General features: G+C 44.2%; 1 protein-coding gene across 2 annotated transcripts in view; it reads right to left on the reverse strand.

The window, feature by feature from the left end:
• Positions 1-23661, reverse strand: part of vwa8 (von Willebrand factor A domain containing 8) — a 402749-nt gene that overhangs the window by 208945 nt on the left and 170143 nt on the right. For both annotated transcript variants that reach the window (XM_068040239.1, XM_068040240.1), the window contains 3 exons: positions 15258-15373; positions 6330-6436; positions 6113-6219 (listed from right to left, as the gene is read on the reverse strand). In XM_068040239.1, coding sequence (XP_067896340.1) covers positions 6113-6219; positions 6330-6436; positions 15258-15373 — 330 coding nt within the window. The remainder of the gene's footprint in view (positions 1-6112; positions 6220-6329; positions 6437-15257; positions 15374-23661) is intronic.

Below are 23661 nucleotides of genomic sequence, written 5' to 3' on the forward strand. Positions count from 1 at the left end.
TGGACAGGCTTTGGGGAGTCAGGAGGTGGGTTACTTACCGCAGAATTCCCAGCATCTGACCTGCTCTTGTAGCCACAGTATTTATGTAGCTGCTCGAGTTCAGTTTCTGGTCAATGATAACGCCTAGGATGTTGAAGGTGGGGGATTCAGCAATGGTATTGCTGTTAAATGTCATGGGGAGATGTTTTGATTCTCTTTTGTTGGATATGGTCATTACCTGGCACTTGATTGGCCTGAATGTTACTTGCCACTTATCAGCCCAAGCCTGAATGTTGTCCAAGTCTTGCTGCACATGGACATGGACTGCTTCAGTATCTGAGCAGTTGTGAATGGTACTGAACATCGTACAATCATCAATGAACATCTCCACTTCTGACCTTATGATGGAGGGAAGGTCACTGATGAAGCAGCGGAAGATGGTTGGGCCTAGGTCACTACCCTGAGGAACTCCTGCAGCAATGTCCTGGGGCTGACATGATTAACCTCCAACAATCACACCCATCTTCTTTATTGCTTGGTATGTCTCTAAACAGTGGAGAGTTTCATCCTGATTCCCATCGACTTCAATTCGGGCCCTGCAATCCAGGCGTCGGGCTCCATGGCAGGCTGCTGCCTCTGTGATCCTCTGGCACCCCCACCCCCCACCACGGAAGCCAACATCGCAAGCTCAACAAACTTCAGCCAACAACGTGCACAAGCCACCCATGACTGATGATTTTCATTGTTGGGTAATGGATGAATTTCATTGGTATTTGCCAGATAAACAAAAATGACAAATTTCCATTTCAAGTTCAGAGAGAACAGGAATGTGCCAAGTTCATAATGTGCTACAGGGTTACATTGTTAAACAGCTGTGTGAAGGAACTGATTGATATATTTGTTTCTGAAAAAAAACTGCCTGCTGTGCTCAGATTACTGGAACATATTGCAATTCATGAGACGGCAGGAACAAATTCTGTCTTCATATCAGCGACCTCCGCCCCCATTACCCAACCCTATCCACGCTTCTGTTTATGATATTGCTGTACATTCAACTTATAGGATCATAAGAAATAGGAGGCCATTTGGCCCGTCGAGCCTGCTCCACCATTCAAACAGATCATGGCTGATCATCTACCTCTACATCATTTTTCCGCACCATCCTCATATCCCTTGATGTCATTAGTATCCAGAAAACTACCGATCTCTGTCATGAACATACTCAATGATTGAGCCTCCACACTCCTTTGGGGTAGAGAATTCCAAAGATTCACCACCCCCTGAGTAAAGAAGTTCTCCTCATTTCAGTCTTAAATGGCCTTCCCCTTATTCTGAGACTGATTCCCCTGGTTCTAGACTCACCAGCCAGAGGAAACATCCTATCCACATCTACCCTGTCACGCCCTGTAAGAATTTTGTAAGTTTCAATGAGATCACCTCTCATTCTTCGAAACTCTAGTGAATACAGGCCCAGTTTCTGCAATCTCTCCTCAAGACAATCCCGCCATCCCAGGGATTAGTCTGGTGAACCTCCGTTGCACTCCCTCTTTGGCAAGTATATCCTTCCTTAGATAAGGAGACCAAAACTGTACACAATACTCCAGGTGCAGTCTCAACAAGGCTTTATACAATTGCAGCAATGCATCTTTACTCCTGTACTCAAATCTCCTTGCAATGAAGGCTAAAATACCATGTGTCTTCTTAATTGCTTGCTGCACCTGCATACTAGTTTTTAGCGACTCATTAACAAGGACACCCAGGTCTCTTTGGACATCAACACTTCCCAACCTATCAGCATTTAAGAAATATTGTGTCTTTCTGTTTTTTCTACCAAAGTGGATCATTTCATACCTTTTCACATTATATTCCATCTGCCATGTTCTTGCCCTTTCACTTAGCCTGTTCAAATCCCCTTGAAGCCTCCTTGCATCCTCCTCACAACTTACATTCCCACCTAGTTTTGTGTCTTCCACAAATTGGGAAATATTTCAATTGGTCCCCATATCCAAATCATTTATCTGTGGCCCAAGCACTGATCCCCATGGTACCCCACTAGCCTGCCAACCTGAGAATGGCCCATTTATCCCTACTCTCTGTTTTCAGTCTATTAACCAATTCTCAATCCATTGCAGTATATTACCCCCAATCCCATGTGCTCTAATTTTGTTTACTAACCTACTGTGTGGGACCTTATCAAAAGCCTTCTGAAAATCCAAATAGACCACATCCACTGGTTCTCCTTTATCTATGGCTACAAGTAACAGCCTCAAAAAACTCCAACAGGTTTGTCAGACATGATTTCTCTTTCATAAATCCACATTGACTCTGTCCAATCATATCATTATTTTCCAAGTGTCCAGTTATCTCATCCTTTATAATTGATTCTAACATTTTCCTACTACTGATGTTAAACTAACAGGTCTGTAATTCTCAGTTTTCTCTCTCACACCTTCCTTAAATAGTGGGGTTACATTTGCTTCTTTCCAGTCTGCAGGGACCTTCCAGAATCTATAGAATTTTGAAAGATAACTATCAATGTATCCACTATTTCTATTGCCACCTCCTTCAATACTCTGCGATGTAGCTCATCTGGTCCAGGGGATTTAACAACTTCCAATCCAATTAATTTTGAGTACCACCTCTTTATTGATACTAATTACTTTCAGTTCCTCATTTTTACAAGTTCCTTGATTCCCTCATACTTCTGGGAGATTTTCTGTGTCTTCCTCCATGAAAACAGACACAAAGTAATTGTTTAGTTTCTCCACCATTTCCTCATTCTCCACCACAAACTTTCCTGTCTCCACCTGCAATGGACTCACATTCGTTGTTGCTAATCATTTCCTTTTCACATACCTAAAGAAGCTTTTACAGTCTGCCTTTATGTTTTTTGTTAGCTTGCATTCTTAATCTCTTTAACCTTTCTTTATCAGTTTCTTGGTCCTCCATTGTTGGACTCTAAATTGCTCCCAATCCTCGGGCTTAACATTTTTTCTGAAGACCATATAAGCTACTTCTTTTGACCTAATGCAATCTTTCACTTCTTTTGTTAGCCACAGTTGATTCATCTTTCCTGTTGGGATTTTAGAGGAATGTATATTTGTTGTAAATTGTGTAATACTTCTTTTAATATTAGCCATTGCCTGTCCACCGTCAAATCTTTTAATGTATTTTCCCAATCCACCATAGCCAACTTGCCCCTCATATCTTCATAGTTTCCTTTGTTCAGATTTAAGACCCTAGTTTCAGAATGAGCTATATCTCTTTCAAACTTAATGTAGAATCCTATCATATCCTATCACTATTTCCTAATGGCTCCTATACAGCAAGGTTATGAATTAGCCCTTTCTCCTTACGTATTACTAAATCCAAAATAGCCCGATTCCGAGTTGGTTCTTCAACATACTGCTCCAGAAACCCATCTTGTACACATTCCAGGTATTCATCCTCCACAGTATTAGTGCTAATTAGGTTTACCCAATCTATATGTAAATTGACGTCGCCCATTATTACTGTATTGCCCATGCTACATGCAGCTGTAATTTCCTGATTCATACCATGCCCAGCATTACCATTACAGTTTGGTGGCCTATAAACAACTCCCACCAACGTTTGCTGCCCCTTGCTGTTTCTTAGCTTCACCCAAACTGATTCTACATCTTGCTCCTTTGATCTGATCCTGTCTCACTAACATACTGAGCTCGACCCTTATTAATAGCACTACCCCACCTCCTTTTCCCCTCCACCTCTCCCTCCTAAATGACAAATATCCCTGGATATTCAGTTCCCAGTCCTGGTCACCTTGTAACCATGTCTCTGTAATGGCAATTAAATCATAACCATTTACCTCTATTTGTGCCTTCAAATCATGTTCCTCAAGACCGCATGCCATCAGTGCACACAGGTTTCATTCCTCCTACAATGTAATAGCTCTGTCCCAAATTTCACCCTTCTCTCACCTTCACATCTCCGGTCCATCTCCGACACTTCCCTTCCTCGACTTCTTTGACTCTATTTCTGGGAATAGGTTGTCTACCAATATTCATTGTAAACCTACCGACTCCCACAGCTACCTTGGCTGCACTTCCTCACACCCTGTCTCCTTTAAGGACTCCATTCCATTCTCTCAGTTTCTCCATCTTTGTCACAACTGTTCTGATGTTGCAACCTTCCACAACAGCGCTTCTGATAGGTCTTCCTTTTTCCTCAACCAAGGAGTCCCCCGCCTCCGTGGCTGACAGGGTTTTCGAACGTGTCCAATCCATTTCCCCCACTTCTGCCCTCACCCTTTCCCCTCCCTCCCAGAACTGCAACAGGGTTCCCCTTGTCCTCACGTTTCACCCCACCAGCCTCCATATCCAAAGGATTATCCTCTGCCATTTCTGGCATTTTCAGCCACCACCAAACACACCTTCTCCCCTCCCTTATCAGCATTCCGAAGGGACCGTTCCCTCCGCGATACCCTGGTCCGCTTCTCCATCACCCCTGACACCAAGTCCCCTTCCCACGGCACCTTCCCATGCAATCGCACGAGGTGTATCACATTTCCTTTTACCTCCTCTCTCCTCACCATCTAGGGCCCCAACACTCCTTCCAGCTGAAGCAGCGACTTACTTGTACTTCTTTCAATTTAGTATACTATATTCGCTGCTCACACTGCAGTCTCCTCTACATTGGGGAGACTGAACACAGATGTGGTGACTGGGGAATACCTCCGCTCAGTCTGCAAGCATGACCCAGAACTTCCGGTTGCTTGCCATTTTAATTCACCACCCTGCTCTCACGCCCACATTTCTGTCCTCGGCCTGCTGCAGTGTTCCAGTGAAGCTCAACGCAAGCCCGAGGAATAGCACCTCACCTTCTGATTAAGCACTCTGCAGTCCTCTCGACTCAACACTGACTTCAACAATTTCAGACCATGACCACCATTTTGATTGTTTTTACCATGTGCCAGTCTTAAAATTCTTTTTCATGTCTTGGCTTTCGGACAGAGCTGTTCATTATTCTGCCATTTTCACACTCTCTCGATAAATGCTTTGTCTTTTACTATGGCTATTACTACTCCCTTAGCCTTTTATTCTATGACAACTTTGTCAGTTAATCTCTCCTCCCCTCCACCCTATCACTGACCTTCTCATTTGTTCATCTTTCACCCCCACCCCCCCTCCGCATTTTCACTTGTTCAAAGCCTATTACATTTCTAACCTTTGCCAGTTCTAATGAAGGGTCACAGACCTGAAACGTTAACCCTGTTTCTCTCGCCACAGATGCTGCCAGACCTGCTGAGTATTCCCAGCACTTTCTGTTTTTATTTCAGATTTCCAACATCCACAGTACTTTGCTTTTATTATAATAGTTCTGTCCATCCTGATTCCATATCCCGAGTGAAGCAATAGAAGTCTGCTGTCTTTTGATTCGTCAAAGACTGTTTCTTCATGTTTCTCACACATCCAATCACCAGTAATCATCACCTGCAAGTGATGACTCAACCTTTAGTCCTTTAGTCATTCCACTATTGGCCACCCAAATCACAAATGCCAAGGATTCCTCTTTGAGTAAAGGTACCGCAAAGATGATCAATTTTCCCTGTCGTGCCAACATTTCTTTCTCCCTCAACAACTCCTAATTCTCCATAAAGCCAACTATGGGCATGCATCGTGGACCCCAGCCCTGCACTCTGCTTTTTCAATAAAAAATAAATATATGGCCATCTTTACTTGCAAAACAAGCCACACCTTTCCCCATTTGAATTTACTTATTGATAATGAGCTTCCAGATTTTGGAATAGGAATTTGAGTTCACCGAACATTAAGCTGTGCACAAAAGCAACTCAATTTACAAAACAGGACAATCACTGCTATTTTTCTTTAAAACTTTGCAATTTCAAAATCTATCTTGTATAATCATTCAAAACTAAAAGCTTTTAAAAGATTTTCTGGTCATTACCACATTGCTATTTGTGACCAAAATTAGCTGCCATGTTTCATATATTATAGCAGCGACGACACTTCAAAAGTACTTCATTGGCTGTAAAGCACTTTGGGACATCCTGAGGTCATTAAAGGAACTAGATAAATGGAAATTCTTCTTTTTCCTTCATAATGACAACTAGATAGCTGGAAATCAAAATTACCTGAGTGTTTTCATAAAAGAGAACGTCTGGTACTTTCATCTTTTCATCCGGATTGTACAACGGAACAGAAACCTTCCCAATTGTAAGAATCCCAGACTTGATTTCACCTGCAATTGCAGACAAATCTCTGATTTAATACAGTAATATTGTACAAACCCCAGACACGGCTGTCACAATTCAACAGGGTTACAAGAAAATACAGAAAACTTGAACTTACATTTGATGTCAGCCCCTTCCTGATGCTCCACATCATCTGAAGTTGCTTCAATTCCTGAATCTTTTAGATTCTTCTGCAAAGCTGATCGGGCAAGGTTTGGCAAAAACCTGGAGAAACAAATACTTGTTTATGTTTGTCTTACCCGGATACCTGCTGAGGTAGCCACACTGTACTTGTTATGAAACCACTTCACCTTTTTTTAAACAACTGCCTGTTGGGGAAACCCCATAAGTTGCATTTGTGATGAACCAAGTGATTGTAGGGTTAGTATCCGAGTATAAAAATTTGTATGACTCATACACAAAATTTTACTATACTTTGTGGGGCTCATTTTCAGCCTAGACAAGCAACCCAGCATGCAAACAACGCGTATCCAGAAATGACAAAAATGCTGCACACAACTCATTATCCAAATGGATGAGGTAAATGGCTGGCATGGCACACAAAGCTTCTCAATTGGAGTAGATATTTGTAAAACTGATCCAAATTTCTGTACAAGACCAAGATACCAAATATAAAACAATTAATATCTTTTCACAGAATCAGACAGCACAAAAGGGAGCCAATCAGCCCATCCTGTCTGTACTGGTTCTTTTAAAGAGTCAGCCAATTAGTTCCACTCCCTTGCTCTTGGCCCATCGCCCTGAAAATTTCTCCTTACTAAGTATTTATCCAATTCTCACTTGAAAGTTGTTATTGAATCTGCTTCCACCACTCTTTCAAGTTGCACATACCTGATCGTAACAACTCGCTGCATAGAATAGTGGGCGGCATTTTGCCGTTGTAATGATGCTGAAACTGTCGGCATTCACTGTCATTACTCCGCTGAAACTGACAGCAACTTCTGGAGTCCGCACATGCCCAGAGTAACATGGAAATCTGGAAGATGCTGTCAGTGATTCTATGCTTCTCCTCAGGGTGTGCTAGTGAGGACCAGAATGCAATCCCTAAGCAGTGAATTGATGAATCTTCCACTTTTACACTGTTAATCTCACTGTAAAAATTCTGGAAAAATTTACACCTTGTAGAATGAGGTCTAACTGAGCTTTTAATGGCATACTAAGTTCATAAATACTGCTAAACACCCTGAAAAACTAATTTTATATTTGTGGGATATCAAATTTCTCAATTATGATAAAACAATTCCACATATTTATATATTTTTTTCAGTTTGTTTGATATTTTAGCTTCCATCTTAATCCAATCATAATCATTTAGTTTGCTATCTGAAAACTTAAAGTAAAAGTGATGAATATCAATGCTTTCAACTTTCTGGTTTGCTGTGTGATAATACTTCAATTTTTTAAAAATTCATTCATGGGATGTGGGCGTCGCTGGCCAAGCCAGCATTTACTGCCCATCCCTAATTACCCTCGAGAAGGTGGTGGTGAGCTGCCTTCTTGAACCGCTGCAGTCCAGCGAGAGTGCTGTTCGGAAGGGAGTTCCAGGAATTTTAACCCAGCGACAGTGAAGGAACGCGATATAGTTCCAATTCAGGATAGTCAACCAGCGGAGAGCTTTCCCCCCCCCCCCCCCACCCCGATTCCCATTGATTTGGAGCGTGTTGCAGGTGGCGGTGTTCCCATGCATTTGCTGCCCTTGTCCTTCTAGTTGGTAGAGGTCGCGGGTTTGGAAGGTGCTGTCTTAGCAGCCTTGGTGCCTTGCTGCAGTGCATCTTGTTGATGGTACTCACTGCTGCCACTGTGCGTCGGTGGTGGAGACAGTGAATGTTTGTAGATGGGGTGCCAATCAAGCGGCTGCTTTGTCCTGGATGCTGTCGAGCTTCTTGAGTGTTGTTGGAGCTGCACCCATCCAGGCAAGTGGACAGTATTCCATCACACTCCTGACTTGTGCCCTGTAGATGGTGGATAGGCTTTGCAGAATCAGGAAGCGAGTCACTCGCTGCAGGATTCCTAGTCTCTGACCTGCTCTTGTAGCCACGGTATTGATGTGGCTACTCCAATTCAGTTTCTGGTCAACGGTAACCCCCAGGATGTTGATAGTGGGGGATTCAGCGATCGTAATGCCATTGAATGTCAAGGGGAGATGGTTAGATTCTCTCTTGTTGGAGGTGGTCATTACCTGGCACTTGTGTGGTGCGAATGTTACTTGCCACTTATCAGCCCAAGCCTGGATATTGCCCAGATCTTGCTGCATCTCAATGCAGACTGCTTCAGTATCTGAGGAGTCGCGAATGGTGAACACAGGGCAATCATCAGTGAACATCCCCATTTCTGATCTTATGATGGAAGGAAGGTCATTGATGAAGCAGCTGAAGATGGTTGGGCCTAGGACACTACCCTGAGGAACTCCTGCAGTGATGTCCTGGAGTTCAGATGATTGCCCTCCAACAACCACAACCATCTTCCTTTGCGCTACGTATGACTCCAACCAGCGGAGAGTTTTCCCCGAATCCCATTGACTTCAGTTTTGCTTGGGCTCCATGATGCCATACTCAGTCAAATGCTGCCTTGATGTCAAGGGCAGTCACTCTCACCTCTTGAGTTCAGCTCTTTTGTCCATGTTTGAACCAAGGCTGTAATGAGGTCAGGAGCTGAGTGGCCCTGTTGTAACCCAAACTGAGCGTCACTGAGCAGGTTACTGCTAAGCAAGTGCCACTTGATAGCACTGTCGATGACACCTTCCATCACCTTACTGATGATCTAGAGTAGACTGATGGGGCGATAATTGGCCGGGTTGGACTTGTTCTGCTTTTTGTGTACAGGACATACCTCGGCAATTTTCCACATTGCCGGGTAGATGCCAGTGGTGTAGCTGTACTGGAACAGCTTGGCTAGGGGCATGGCAAGTTCTGGAGCACAGGTCTTCAGTACTATTGCCGGAATGTTGTCAGGGCCCATAGCCTTTGCAGTATCCAGTGCCTTCAGTCGTTGATTGATATCACGCAGCGTGAATCGAATTGGCTGAAGTCTGGCATCTGTGATGCTGGGGACTTCAGGAGGAGGCCAAGATGGATCATCCACTTGGCACTTCTGGCTGAAGATTGTTGCAAATGCTTCAGCCTTATCTTTTGCACTAATGTGCTAGACTGCTTACCCTGCTTACTGACATCACTGCTGCTGGGCACCTGGAGATTTCCTTGACTTGGAACCAGATTTAAACTGCCATCAGGAAAGGGAAAAAATCACGCCACAGAGTTCGCTAGATCTTTCTGGGTGGCTTTCTGCGAGGTCAGTGGTGAGTGCTGTTGCTTCGCCACTGACCTCAAATTCTAGCCCAATGTCCCATTTCCACTGGATGATTTGCCAATTACCTCAAAGCTAGTTACTAACCCTCCTGCCACTGGAAACAGTTTCCCACCCCCCTGCCCCCCATCCACTCATCAAAACCCTTGATAATTTAGAACACCTCTATCAAATCCCCTTTAACCTTCACTGCCCGAAGGAGAAAAATCCCAGATTCTTCAGTCTTTCCACATAACTGAAGTCACTTTGCCACATTTTGTCAACGTAACTGAAATAATGAGAAGCTTTTTAAAGATTATTGTCTTGGTCCTGTAGTTTTTTTTTGGAATATGCAGTTTGCCTTTAGGGTTTGCAAGGGATCAGTATTGCTTTAAGAACCAGAAAGCCTCACAAATTAGAGGAAGGTGCATTTTTGTTGCCTTAAAAACAGCCATTTGGAGACTGCGATTCAAAGGGTGCATTCTCGTTACCGTAGATATAGCCACAAGGAGTGAGTCTCATGCAATACATTTGTTATAATTCAGTTTTGAACTGGCTTTTAGTTGAAGACAGTTTGTTCCAACACAGATAGAAGACACAGCTGTGATGACAGCACCTGGAAAAAGAGCTCTCAACCATTTAAACTGAAGGAAGAGGATTTTAGTCTGTGTAATTATTATCTCTCAAAATTCTAAAAAAAAGTCAAGCCAAAACAGAGATCTCTGGTCAGTTAAATTGAAGAGAGGGAGGTTAGACTGTGACACTTTTTTATCCCTCAAAAACTCTAAAGTCAGATTGATTCTGTTGAAAGTGTTTCCAAGTTGTTAATTGTTGAAATTCGCTCAAGAAGGAAAACAGCATTCTGTGAGGACTTCAAGCAGCGTTCCGTGAGGACTTCAAGCAGCGTTCCGTGAGGACTTCAAGCAGCGTTCCGTGAGGACTTCAAGCAGCGTTCCGTGAGGACTTCAAGCAGCGTTCCGTGAGGACTTCAAGCAGCGTTGGACTGTAAATTTGCAAGGACTCTAATTTTTTCTATTTTAAATGTTTATATCTTCATAGTGTTTAAGAACATAAGAATATAAAAAATAGGAGCAGGAGTAGGCTATTCAGCCCCTCAAGCCTGCCCCACCATTCAATAAGAGCATGGCTGATCTGTCCAAGGCCTCAACTTCTCTTTCGGGCCTGCTCTGCCTAACCCTCGACTCCGACATTTCAAAAATCTATCTACCTCCTCCTTAAATACATTATGACCTAGCCTCCACAACTCTCTGAGGCAGAGAATTCCAGAGATTCACCACCCTCTGAGAGAAGAAATTCCTTCACATCTCAGTTTTAAATGTGTGCCCCCTTATTCTGTAATTATGTCCCCTAGTTTGAGATTCCCCCACTAGTGGAAACATCTTCTCAATATCTACCCTGTCGAGCCCCCTTAAAATCTTATATGTTTCTATAAGATCACCTCTCATTCTTCTAAACTCCAATGAATAAAGGCCTAACCCGTTTAGCCGTTCTTGATAAGACAGCCCCTTCATCCCAGAAATCAGCCTAGTGAACTTTTTCTGAACTGCTTCCAATGCTAGTGTATCTTTCTTTAAATACCAGGACCAAAACTGTATACAGTACTCCAGGTGTGGCCTCACCAACACTCTGTACAGTTGTAACAAGACTTCCCTATTTTTAAACTCTAACCCCCTAGCAATAAAGGCCAAAATTCCATTCGCCTTCCTAATTACTTGCTGCACTGCATGCTAACCTTTCGTGTTTCATGCACAAGAACTCCCAGATCCCTCTGTGCTGCAGTATTTTGTAGTCTTTCTCCATCTAAATAATAATCTGCCTTTTTATTCTTCCAACCAAAGTGGATTACCTCACACTTTCCCACATTGAACACCATCTGCCAAATTTTTGCCCACTCACTTAACCTATCTATATCCCTTTGCAGATTCTATGTCCTCATCACAACATGCCTTCCCACCTATTTTTAGTTCGGGGGGGGGTTAATAGATGGTACAATTTGCTGAGTCGTTCTTTAATTTGGAAAGTTTTAAATGATATGTTAGCCGATCTGTGGAGCAACGGGATTGAATTAACAATGCGTTGGTTCCACCACAATCAGAATTGTATATTTTGATTGGGGGCTTTGATAGGAGTGGTCGGTCATAACATTATATTTATTGTAATACAATTTGCTCAGTTTTACACTGGCCTCAGGAGCAGGAAAAGGTCAGGCAGCCCAACAAGCATACACCTGCTTTAGTGATCTCAAGCCCATTAACCTGCCTTCTCACCATCTTCCTCCAGCTCTTTCCTTTGCAGAAACAGATCCAGTTACCTCCTGAATTCATTTACACTATTCGTTTCAACAATCTTCCTGGGTAACTATTTATCCTTTGCCTAAAATAAAAAGCTCTCATTCCAAGTTTCCTAATTTTTAATGTGTGACCTGGTCACACATGCTTCACAAAGTGAGCAAATCATCTGCAGCAATCTTTTCAACCCTATTCATAACCTTGGCATTCTATTTGCTCAACTTCCTTCCATGTCCAATGCTCTCCTGACCCGCTTCCCATCTGCCATCCTGTACAAACTTCAGCTTGTCCAAAGCTATGCTGCCTGTATCCTAACTCACACCAAGACCCGCTCATCCATCACCCCTGCGTTCGCTGACCTACACCAACTCTTGGTTTGGCAACGCATCAAATTTAGAATTCTCATCCTTGTTTGCAAGGCTGCGTTTGCTGACAAACGCAACCACTAGGTGGCGGAATACTAGCACATGCGCAAATGCAGCCTCTTCCACTGAAATGTCACTGTCTGCGACATCTCAAGCAGCTGCCAGTAAGAAAGATGGCGTTGGTCAATTTATCACAAAAAGCAAATTCAACCAGAAAATCCCCTCGATGGTTGCCATTGCCGCATCCAGCCCACCTCCAACAGTCCCCCACTCCCTCCTACCATTGCGCCTCTCTTTGCTGCTCCCTCCTGTGCCCGTCTTCTCTCTGCTTGCTCCCTGCTGCCTTCTCTTCGCAATTCGCTCTGGCCTGGCTGCTCACGCCCCATTTCCCACCCCTCCACTTCCCCCCCCCCCCACCCCTCCAGCCGTTCGCTTCAGTCCGCACTGCTTCCCTCCTCTCGGCCACTCACTCCCATGTTCGATCGTTCTCTGCTACACCGCCCAAAGAAGCAAGGCGGGCTGCGTGGGGTGATGGGGCAACTTGGGATCGAGTGGCCAAGAGGAAGGATGCGGCATGGATTGGAGCGAGTGGCTGGGGTGGGGGAAGGGGGGGGCAGTGAGGAGTGGAGAACGATCGACCCAGGGGAAGGGGGGGGGGGGGGGGAGGCAGTGGTGAGGTCTGCAACGAGCGGCTGGGGGGGAGGGGGGGAAGCGGGGAGTGAGCGGCTGAGGTAGTGGGAAGGGAGAGAAGCAGCAACCTTCTGAGGTAGTGGGGAGGGGGGAAGGGAGTGGAGAAAGCATCGAGGGCGGGAGCAAGTGGCTGAGCTGGGGGAAATGGGGAGGCCTGGAGTGAGCAGCCAGTGGCGCGGGAGTGAGTAGCTGATGGGGGCGGGGGGAAGTGGGCAGGGGAAGCCATTGGCTGAGGGAAGGCAGCAATGTAGCGGGGATCAAGCGGTCAAGCGAGGTGAAGCAGTGAGTGGGAGCAGAGTACGGGTGTTTGGAGACGGCTATTGAGGGTGAGGATGTCATTGCATGGTAGTGACATGTGCGCGCATGCGTGCATTCAAATTGGCAGGCTAGAAATGTTTGCACACAATGATGACGTCCGCAATCGCTCTGCGCATGCTCTGTGTTGTCAGGAGTTACTTTGGTTTTCAAATCCCTCCATGGCCTCGCCCCCTCCTAGCTCTGTAACTTCCTCAAGCTCTACAACGTCTGAGATTCTGTGCTCCTCCGATTCTGGCTTATTGCATATCCCTAATTTCCATTGCTATCCCCATGCCTTCTGTGGGCTAGGCCCTATAGTCTGGAATTCCCTCCCGAACCTCTCAACCTTCATACCTCTCTCTCCTTTAAGCCACTCCTTCCAACCTACCTCTTTGACCACGCTTTTGGTCTCCTATCCTAATATCTCCTTATGTAGCTCAGTGAAAAATTTTGTTCAATAACGCTCCTTGGAACATTTCACTACTTTATAGGTGCTATACAAATGCAAGCTGTTGGACCTTTTACAGGAGATTGGTCAATTTCCCAGAGAAACATGTTAATGGTCAGTTTTAGCCCTTCATATTGTTTCTCCCAGGGTGTGGGGTAGGAGGGATTCCACCTGACTAATGCTGAAGAACCTCCATGGTAATTCCAACCATTTTTTTTTCCTTCAATTTTTCTCTCTTCCTCTTGTAAAGGCACAGAATCATGTTGCAGCAATTCTCCAGGGGATTGATAGCCGTTCAGTACCTGGACCAAGCAACCATACTTCACGCATGCACCTAGATAGCTAGTGTGGGCATTTCAACCACAGATAAACATGTTTCAACTTCATATCGGGGGCATCGGCACGAGCACTTTCGTTCCTCTCTCCCCAGCCTGACTTTGAAAGTGACTCTAAGGACTATTAGCGGCAATCTGGCTACAATCAGCTACGTCATCATGTACAAGGAATCGAAAGTAAGGCTATCAATATCTGTCGGGTTCAATGCCCATGGGCCTTTACCCAATGATTTATCAAGAGAACCCTTTCATAATCTAGTGAATTTCACTGAGGTCATCTCAAGGTGTTCATTTTTTTTTAAAAAACAAGTCTGACTTCCTTAACCCTTCATCACAGTTTAAGATCCCTTCCCTACGGAATCACCGTGATTTCTAGATTTTGCACCCAGAATGGCAATAACTGGTTGCCGATAAGGCCAATCTTACAGCCTGTGGAACTGTAAGAATCCCAACGCGTGTACTGACCAGTGAAGGTAGGTTTGCGGTAGACCATGATAGACATTGCGCCTGTTTCAGCTGAACAAAATAAGTGATAGCTATTCGCTGGCTCATTCCTCGGGGCAATGCCTTGACCAATCAGAGTCAAACTGGTTTAAATTTCAAACAAAGCTTGGCAGTCAACTGTCAGTCACTGCAAACTGGTGCATTCTCCATGGCCACATCTCTACCAATCAAAGTTCACTTGCCAATCAATCAGCACTCTCTTCTCATCTAGCACAAAGTTGTTGTTTTCCCTTACATTGGTACTCTTGCAGATTGTCCTGATGATTGCAAGACGAAAAGCTTTGACAACATGTCCCTATTTTCAGCAATACTCAAATTCTTATTTTAATTCATAACTTAATTAAAAATCTGTGCAGTAACCGGAATAGATGCTTTTACATAATTTGTAGAATTTATTTTTTTAAACCAACATTATATCATTTTCAAAATTAATAATGATATTTTGATCATCTAAATCTATCAGTAGAGTATTGACCGTACCTACTGGGCATTATGCAGAGTGGGAACACTGGGCAGCCCTGTATGCCCAGAATGAATCCCACCTGATGCTCCCTCCATTTAAATTAACAGAAGCAAAATCAGGCATGCTTCACTCCCTTCTCCCGAATGCAACTCCCTCCCCAGCTCAATATTCCTCCTTGCATTCTGTCCAAGCCATGCAAACAAAAATTCTGCCCATCATCGCTTAAGTAAAGCTGAAAGTGGGCAATACTGAGAAGAGCTTGATAATGACCTCTGAAGTGGTTGAACACTGGATTTGTGGTAATAGGCACAGAGAACAAACTGCCAGGTTACCTGGAGAGACAGGCTTTATTCACAGCATGGTACAGACTTTCCTCTGGGTAGCATGAGAAGCGGCTGCAGATTCGAAGTAACTGCCGTGTAGAAAGTGATGAAGCCAGAGACTGTGCCTGAAAGGACAAAGAAAACAAATGATTCAGCATTAGCAGCCACTTCTCCTCTCAAAGCTTGAAGGATTACTTCAGAATTGAAGATGATTGCAAAAAATATATATTGAACAACAATTCTGATCCAAGATTACATTGCAATGGCATTACTATGAAACAGAGACTGCACTTCAAAAGTGAAGTACTTTGGAGTGCTCCGAGAACTTAAAGACTTGTATTTATACAGCATCTTTCATGACCTCAGGACAGTAATAACAGCTAATCTGTTTTAGTGATGTTAGTTGAAGATTAAATATTGGCCAGGACACTGGTAGAACTCCCCTGCTCTTCTTCAAAATAGAGCTATGGCATCTTGACTATCCACTTGAGAGGCTGACAGGGCCTCAGCATAACATGCCATTTGAAAGACAGCATCTCCAACAGTGCAGCACTCCCTCAGTACTGCACTGAAGAGTTAGCTTGAGTGGGACTTGAACCCGCAACCTTCTGACAAGAGTGCTACCAATGGTTGACATAATGAAGTGGCTTTGTAAATGCTAAACTTTTCTTTATCTCCAGTCTGAAACACATTTGCTCAATTTTCTGAGGCAGTGAACCTCTTCTTCACCTCCTAATCTTGAATTGCTGCAGCCAAATTCCTCTGGAAAACAATCCAGTCTGGGCAACTTTTGATTCACATTGGTGAGACAAAGAATTTGTTCGGGTATGGACTCTTTTGGAAAACTATGAATGGTGGATGAACACACAAAACTCTCAAACTTAACTGTGTGCAGGCTAGCGTGGGTGTGTCGTATATCCGTAGGCGTTAACCGTATTAGAGCTTAAGTTTAAGTTTTAATAAAATTTGATCTTTCTTCTTTAAACTTCAGAAAGCCTGTGTGAATTGGTTTTTTTGTCTTATAATTGGAAAGTTGTGAACAAGGATTCACAAAAAGGAGAACTCAAAATACAGTGTGTTTATTATTAAACCCTGTTACAATAAGACCAGGTGAAGACAGCAAAAGATCCCTAGACACATTACTCACCTGGCCCTAACAGAAATTCGGTGCTAGCGTCTGGATTGTTACCCACAGACAAACGAATGACATTAGAAGTGGAGAGCCAAATTGTTCCCAATCAAAAACAACAAGTCAATACAGGTTTTCTTGTGGGGGGGTGTGATTGAATGCTAACATGTCTGCAACTGAAGCGAGTAGCTCTCCAAGCCAGGGTGAACGAAGTTAGGATAAGTTTAAAGCACTGTCGATGGAGGAGTTGAGAAAAATGGCTGAGCAGTGTGGTATTACTGTATGTGGCAAGGCTAGGAAGTCTGAACTGCTAAGGCTAGTGGCCCACCATTTTTCCCTTGAATCAGATGAAGCAGAGGCAGTGTTAGAAGCAGACTGAGAGATGGAACTGCTAGCAAAGATACAATTGGAATTAAGGAAACTTGAATTAGAGAGGGAGAAAAAGAGGGCCTTCCAAAAGGAATGTGAAGAAAACGAAAGGCAGGAGAGATAGAAAGACAAGAGAAGGAATGAGAGAGAGTAAGAGTGAGAGAGTGAGAGTGAGAGTGAGAGGGAGAGGGAGAGTGAGGGAGAGGGAGAGAGAGGAGAGAGAGAGAGACAGACAGAGAGAGAGAGAGAGAGAGAGAGAAAGAATATTCCGGAAAGAATGTGAAGAACGAGAGTTGAAGCAGCTTGAGTTAACGAGAGGGCGACAGAGTAACCCTAGTGAAAGCATGGTCAATATGGAGGATCAGAATTCAGGACCGGGTACAAGTTTGCTAATACCTGCCCAATTAATTCCAAAATTCAATGAGGAAGATGTGGAAGTGTTTTTCGTGTCCTTCGAGAAACTGGCAAGGCAGCTATAACGGCCAGATGAGAGCTGGTCTCTTTTAGTGCAAAGCAAACTAACTGGAAAAGCAAGGTTTATTCCTTGCTGCCAGATGAGAGTTCATCAAATTATGAACGGAACAAAAATGCTATCCTTGGGGCATGTGAATTAGTACCCGAAGCCTACCACCAAAACTTTACAACCCTCAAAAAGCAAGCCAATTAAACTTATCTGGAGTTTGAAAGAAGCAATCAGCTGGCTTTTGATCAGTGGCTGAGGGTTTTAAAAATACAACTCAGCTATGAGACTCTCAGAGAAGCAATCCTGTTAGAGGAATTTAAAAACTCTCTCCCATTCTCAATTAAAACTCATGGCGAGGAGCAGCGGGTTCAGGGAGCCCGGCAAGCGGCCATTCTGGCCAATGAGTTTGCTTTAATTTATAAGTCGGTTTCCCAGGGGAGAACCTTTCCTGATCACCCTCACAAATCTGAAAAGGACAAAGGGTGGGAAGGTGATATCCACCCAGGCAGTCCTAGAAGATAAAGGAAAGCAGGAGACACAGGGGGCCCTCCTCCAGCCAAAAAGGAAGGTGCCGTGAGCAAGAGTGAGACCCGGAGATCTGTGTGCTTCCATTGTAATAAGGCAGGGCATTTAAAAACTGACTGCTGGAAACTAAAAGGGAAACCGCTAGGGTTAATCAGGGCACACCCGCTCAGTGCAGACAGGACCCTGATGGAAAACACAGAACAAGCTGTGGCTTTAACTGCAGTAAGAGTGCAACCCAGGGAGCTTACTACAGCCAGTGCAGGAAAAGTGAATAGGATTCCTGAAGGTTATCAGGGTTTTGTATTTGAAGGGAAAGTAACCCCATACCCCTCGAGTGGGGCAAGCAAGCCCATAGTGATTCTCAGGGACACAGGGGCCACCAGTTCCCTTTTACTGGGAAAAGGCCTGGCCTTTCCCCCAGAGAGTGCAGTGAACACCAAAATGGTGGTGAATGGTATTGGAGGGCAGTGTATGTCTGTATCTGTACACCAGGAGCACTTGGAGTGCAACTTAGTTTCAGGACCAAAGACGGTAGGGACTGTCCCTAGTTTGCCTGTGGGTGGGGTTGACCTGCTCCTAGGTAATGATCTGGCAGGGGTGAAGGTGGAGCCCCTCCAGTAGAGAAAGTCAGACCGCAGGAGGTCAGAGAGATAGGGCGCTGGCAGGAGATGGTCTCCTGCAGTTTCCCTGAATGTGTAGTGGGTCAGGCCATGATCCCCAGAGGAGACTGCATTGGCACTGCAGGCAGGTCTGTCTGTCCGAGACTTTCTTTGGAAAGTTAGGAGACCCAGGCAATGAATTAAATGGATTTTCCCTAGCTGAGACTCAGCAAGCCGACGCAGTATTGCAAGAGTTATCACAGACTGCCGAGTCTGAAAGTGAAGCAGAAGGAGTCCCTGATTGCTAATATTTTTAAAATGAGGTACTGATGAGGAAATGGAGTTCTCCTCACAGATCTGAATGCAAAGACTGGACAGGAGTTCACCAGTTAGTGATGCTACAGGGGTACCGGGGAGAAATATTAAGAAGGGCCTGATCAACCAACTCAGAGAAATGTGAAAAGTTAGACTCCACATCCACCTACGTGAATGCAGACTCCAGAAGCACCCCACCAGAGTTGCTAACAGCATTTACAGGAACCTGCAGAGACCAAGAGAGACCTCTAGGGGCAGAGAAGCCATGAGGGTGATGCCTCACCTAGTCAAAGTGTCGCAGGAGAATGTAGTTAGGTCTGCACAAATACCTGCGGGTAGGAGTGTCCCACAGAAAAAAAGGGCAAGTAACAAAGACACCACCCCCACAGTCAGAGGAAAAGGGAACCACTAGAGGTACAAATATGTAAACAGATTATGGAAAGATGTCGGAGCAACAGGGTGGTGGTGATAGGAGATTTTAATTTTCCCAACATTGACTGGGATTCACTTAGTGTTAGAGGTCTAGATGGAGCAGAATTTGTAAGGAGCATCCAGGAGGGTTTTCTAGAGCAGTATGTAAATAGTCCAACTCGGGAAGGGGCCATACTGGACCTGGTGTTAGGGAATGAGCCCGGCCAGGTGGTTGAAGTTTCAGTAGGGGACTACTTTGGGAATAGTGATCACAATTCCGTAAGTTTTAGAATACACATGGACAAAGACGAGAGTGGTCCTAAAGGAAGAGTGCTAAATTGGGGGAAGGCTAACTATACCAAAATTCGGCAGGAGCTGGGGAATGTAGATTGGGAGCAGCTGTTTGAAGGTAAATCCACATTTGATATGTGGGAGGCTTTTAAAGAGAGGTTGATTAGCGTGCAGGAGAGACATGTTCCTGTGAAAATGAGGGATAGAAATGGCAACATTAGGGAACCATGGATGACAGGTGAAATTGTGAGACTAGCAAAGAGGAAAAAGGAAGCATACATAAGGTCTAGGCGGCTGAAGAAAGACGAAGCTTTGGAAGAATATCGGGAATGTAGGACCAATCTGAAACGAGGAATTAAGAGGGCTAAAAGGGGTCATGAAATATCTTCAGCAAACAGGGTTAAGGAAAATCCCAAAGCCTTTTATTCATATATAAGGAGCAAGAGGGTAACTAGAGAAAGGATTGGCCCACTCAAGGACAAAGGAGGAAAGTTATGCGTGGAGTCAGAGAAAATGGGTGAGATTTTAAATGAGTACTTTGAATCGGTATTCACTGAGACGGACATGACGGATGTTGAGGTTAGGGACAGATGTTTGATTACTCTAGGTCAAGTCGGCATAAGGAGGGAGGAAGTGTTGGGTATTCTAAAAGGCATTAAGGTGGACAAGTCCCCAGGTCCGGATGGGATCTATTCCAGGTTACTGAGGGAAGTGAGAGAGGAAATAGCTGGGGCTTGAACAGATACCTTTGCAGCATCCTTAAACATAGGTGAGGTCCCGGAGGACTGGAGAATTGCTAATGTTGTCCCCTTGTTTAAGAAGGGTAGCAGGGAAAATCCTGGTAATTATAGACCGGTGAGCCTGACGTCAAGCTGCTGGAGAAGATACTGAGGGATAGGATCTATTCCCATTTGGAAGAAAATGGGCTTATCAGTGATAGGCAACATGGTTTTGTGCAGGAAAGGTCATGTCTTACCAACTTAATAGAATTCTTTGAGGAAGTGACAGTTGATTGATGAGGGAAGGGCTGTAGATGTCATATACATGGACTTCAGTAAGGCGTTTGATAAGGTTCCCCATGGTAGGCTGATGGAGAAAGTGAAGTCGCATGGGGTCCAGGGTGTACTAGCTAGATGGATAAAGAACTGGCTGGGCAACAGGAGACAGAGAGTAGTAGTGGAAGGGAATTTCTCAAAATGGAGACGTGTGACCAGTGGTGTTCCACAGGGATCCGTGCTGGGACCACTGTTGTTTGTGATATACATAAATGATTTGGAGGAAAGTATAGGTGTTCTGATTAGCAAGTTTGCAGATGACACTAAGATTGGTGGAGTAGCAGATAGTGAAGGGGACTGTCAGAGAATACAGCAGAATATAGATAGATTGGAGAGTTGGGCAGAGAAACGGCAGATGGAGTTCAATCCGGGCAAATGCGAGGTGATGCATTTTGGAAGATCCAATTCAAGAGTGAACTATACAGTAAATGGAAAAGTCCTGGGGAAAATTGATGTGCAGAGAGATTTGGGTGTTCAGGTCCATTGTTCCCTGAAGCTGGCAACGCAGGTCAATAGAGTGGTCAAGAAGGCATACGGCATGCTTTCCTTCATCGGACGGAGTATTGAGTACAAGAGTTGGCAGGTCATGTTACAGTTGTATAAGACTTTGGTTCGGCCACATTTGGAATACTGCGTGCAGTTCTGGTCCCAATATTACCAAAAGAATGTAGATGCTTTGGAGAGGGTGCAGAGGAGGTTCACCAGGATGTTGCCTGGTATGGAGGGCGCTAGCTATGAAGAGAGGTTGAGTAGATTAGGATTATTTTCATTAGAAAGACGGAGGTTGAGGGGGGACCTGATTGAGGTGTACAAAATCATGAGAGGTATAGACAGGGTGGATAGCAAGAAACTTTTTCCCAGAGTGGGGGATTCAATTACGAAGGGTCACGAGTTCAAAGTGAGAGGGGAAAAGTTTAGGGGGCATATACGTGGAAAGTTCTTTACGCAGAGGGTGGTGGGTGCCTGGAATGCGTTGCCAGCGGAGGTGGTAGACACGGGCACGATAGCGTCTTTTAAGATGTATCTAGACAGATACATGAATGGGCAGGAAGCAAAGAGATACAGACCCTTAGAAAATAGGCGACATGTTTAGCTAGAGGATCTGGATCGGCGCAGGCTTGGAAGGCCAAAGGGCCTGTTCCTGTGCTGTAATTTTCTTTGTTCGATCCCCTGAAGCCAAAAGTCTTTGCATGAATCAGGGAGTTCAGGATAGACCCGCCCCTGACTAACTCTCCTGAAAAAAAAAAGGGGAAATTAAAGCAGCCCTGGCACCCAGAATAGACCATTTTTGATGAGCTTCTAGATTGGTGAATGAATGGAAATGAATGAGAGAAATGCATGAAATGAAAACAAGGAAGGAGGGGTCACTGACCTGAAACATAAACTCTGCTCCTCTCTCCACAGATGCTGCCAGACCTGCTGAGCACTTCCAGCATTTCTTGTTTTTATTTCAGATTTCCAGCATCCGCAGTATTTTGCTTTTATTTTAGAGAGAAATGCATGGTTTCTTTCTGTATCTTATATTTCTCTCTGTAATGAAATATGCCATTTTCATCAAATCGCATTTCATTCCCCTGGGTGTGGAGGTGTCAGGCAAACCCGCCCACCTGCCAAGATTGAGGCACATGGGATTTCGCCACATGAACATTAAAACTTGCAAAAAATTGCAAGTTACTGACTGGAAAGACATTTGCATAATAACAGACAGTGTTGAAACAATGGGGACCCAGTAGTTGCTTCACCAATACACAGAAGTGCTCAGACCAGTTTTAGTCACATGGCTAACTGGCTGTTGCAGAGGTTTGAACTAAGTTTTAAACTGGAGAAAACAGTTCTTGAGATCAGAAAGCTCCTGACTCCTGGTTTGAGAAGACCTCTCCTCTCCTGGTTGCTCATCTCTCAGGGAACTGAAGACACGTAAACTGATGGAGATAAAAATCTCCTATGTAAACAAGGTTCACGAAGAATACTAGGCCCCAACGAAACTCAAGACCATATCTTCAATCAAGGACACAAGCGAGCTCGAGGAACAGTAACAAGATATTGCCTCAAACTGTTCTACTTATCTTTTCTTCTGCTCTTTTCTGTCTCTATTTGCATGTGTGTACCACATGTGCAGGCTAGCGTGGGTGCGTCGTATATCCGTAGGCGTTAACCGTATTAGAGCTTAAGTTTAAGTTTTAATAACATTTTATCTTTCTTCTTTAAACCTCAGAAAGCCTGTGTGAATTAGTTTTTTTGTCTTATAATTGGAAAGTTGTGAACAAGGATGCACAAAAAGGAGAACTCAAAACACAGTGTGTTTAATATTAAACCCTGTTACCATAAAACCAGATGAAGACAGCAAAAGATCCCTAGACACATTTCTCACCTGGTCGTAACACACTCTACACTCACCAATAGTCTAAGCAAAAGAAAACAACACCAACAGTTTGGATTTATATAACACCTTTAATGTAATAAAACGTCCCACAGTGCTTCACTGGAGCATTATTAAATAAAATTTGACACCGGGTTAGATAAGGCGATTCGGGGCAGATGACTGAAAGCTTGCTAAAAGAGGTAGATTTTAAGGAGCGCAGAGATTTAGGGAGGAAATTGCAGAGCTAAGGGCTCAGCCACCTGAAGGCACAATCGCCAATGGTGGAGCAATTAAAATCAGGGATGGGCAAGAGGCCAGAATTGGAGGACCGTAGATATCTCCAAGGGCTGGAGGAGGTCAGTGATAGGGAGGGGCAAAGCCATGGAAGGTTTGAAATCATGGTCAGAATTTTGTAAATCAAGGTGTCGTTTACCAAGAGCTAATATAGGTCAGCGAGCAGAGGGGTGATGGGTGAACGAGACTTTGTTTGAGTCAGGACACAGACAGCAGTATCAGAGGACCTCATGTTTACGGAGAGTGGAAGGTGTGTATTGGAGTAGTCAAGTTAAGAGGTTCAAAAACAAAAGGACAGATGAGGGTTTCAGCAGCAGATTAACTGAAGTGGGGTTGGAGTCAAGTGATGTTATGGAGGTATAGTGCAAGGTTACTGTATACTATACAGTAGGATTTAAATGAAACTCATTGTGAATCCTGGATCGTTTCACTGATGTTAGTGTAATGTACAAGCTACATTTTAAGGTGTGAACAATGATGACTCCAAGCTATCAATTCCAAAAAAATTACTTGTGGTCAGTCCAGTACATTTTCAGCAGACGTTAACAATTCTCCGCAATCAATTTTATTTATTTATTTTATTTAGAGATACAGCACTGA

This window comes from Heterodontus francisci, chromosome 10 (genome assembly GCF_036365525.1).
Source record: "Heterodontus francisci isolate sHetFra1 chromosome 10, sHetFra1.hap1, whole genome shotgun sequence".
Taxonomy (NCBI): Eukaryota; Metazoa; Chordata; class Chondrichthyes; order Heterodontiformes; family Heterodontidae; genus Heterodontus; species Heterodontus francisci.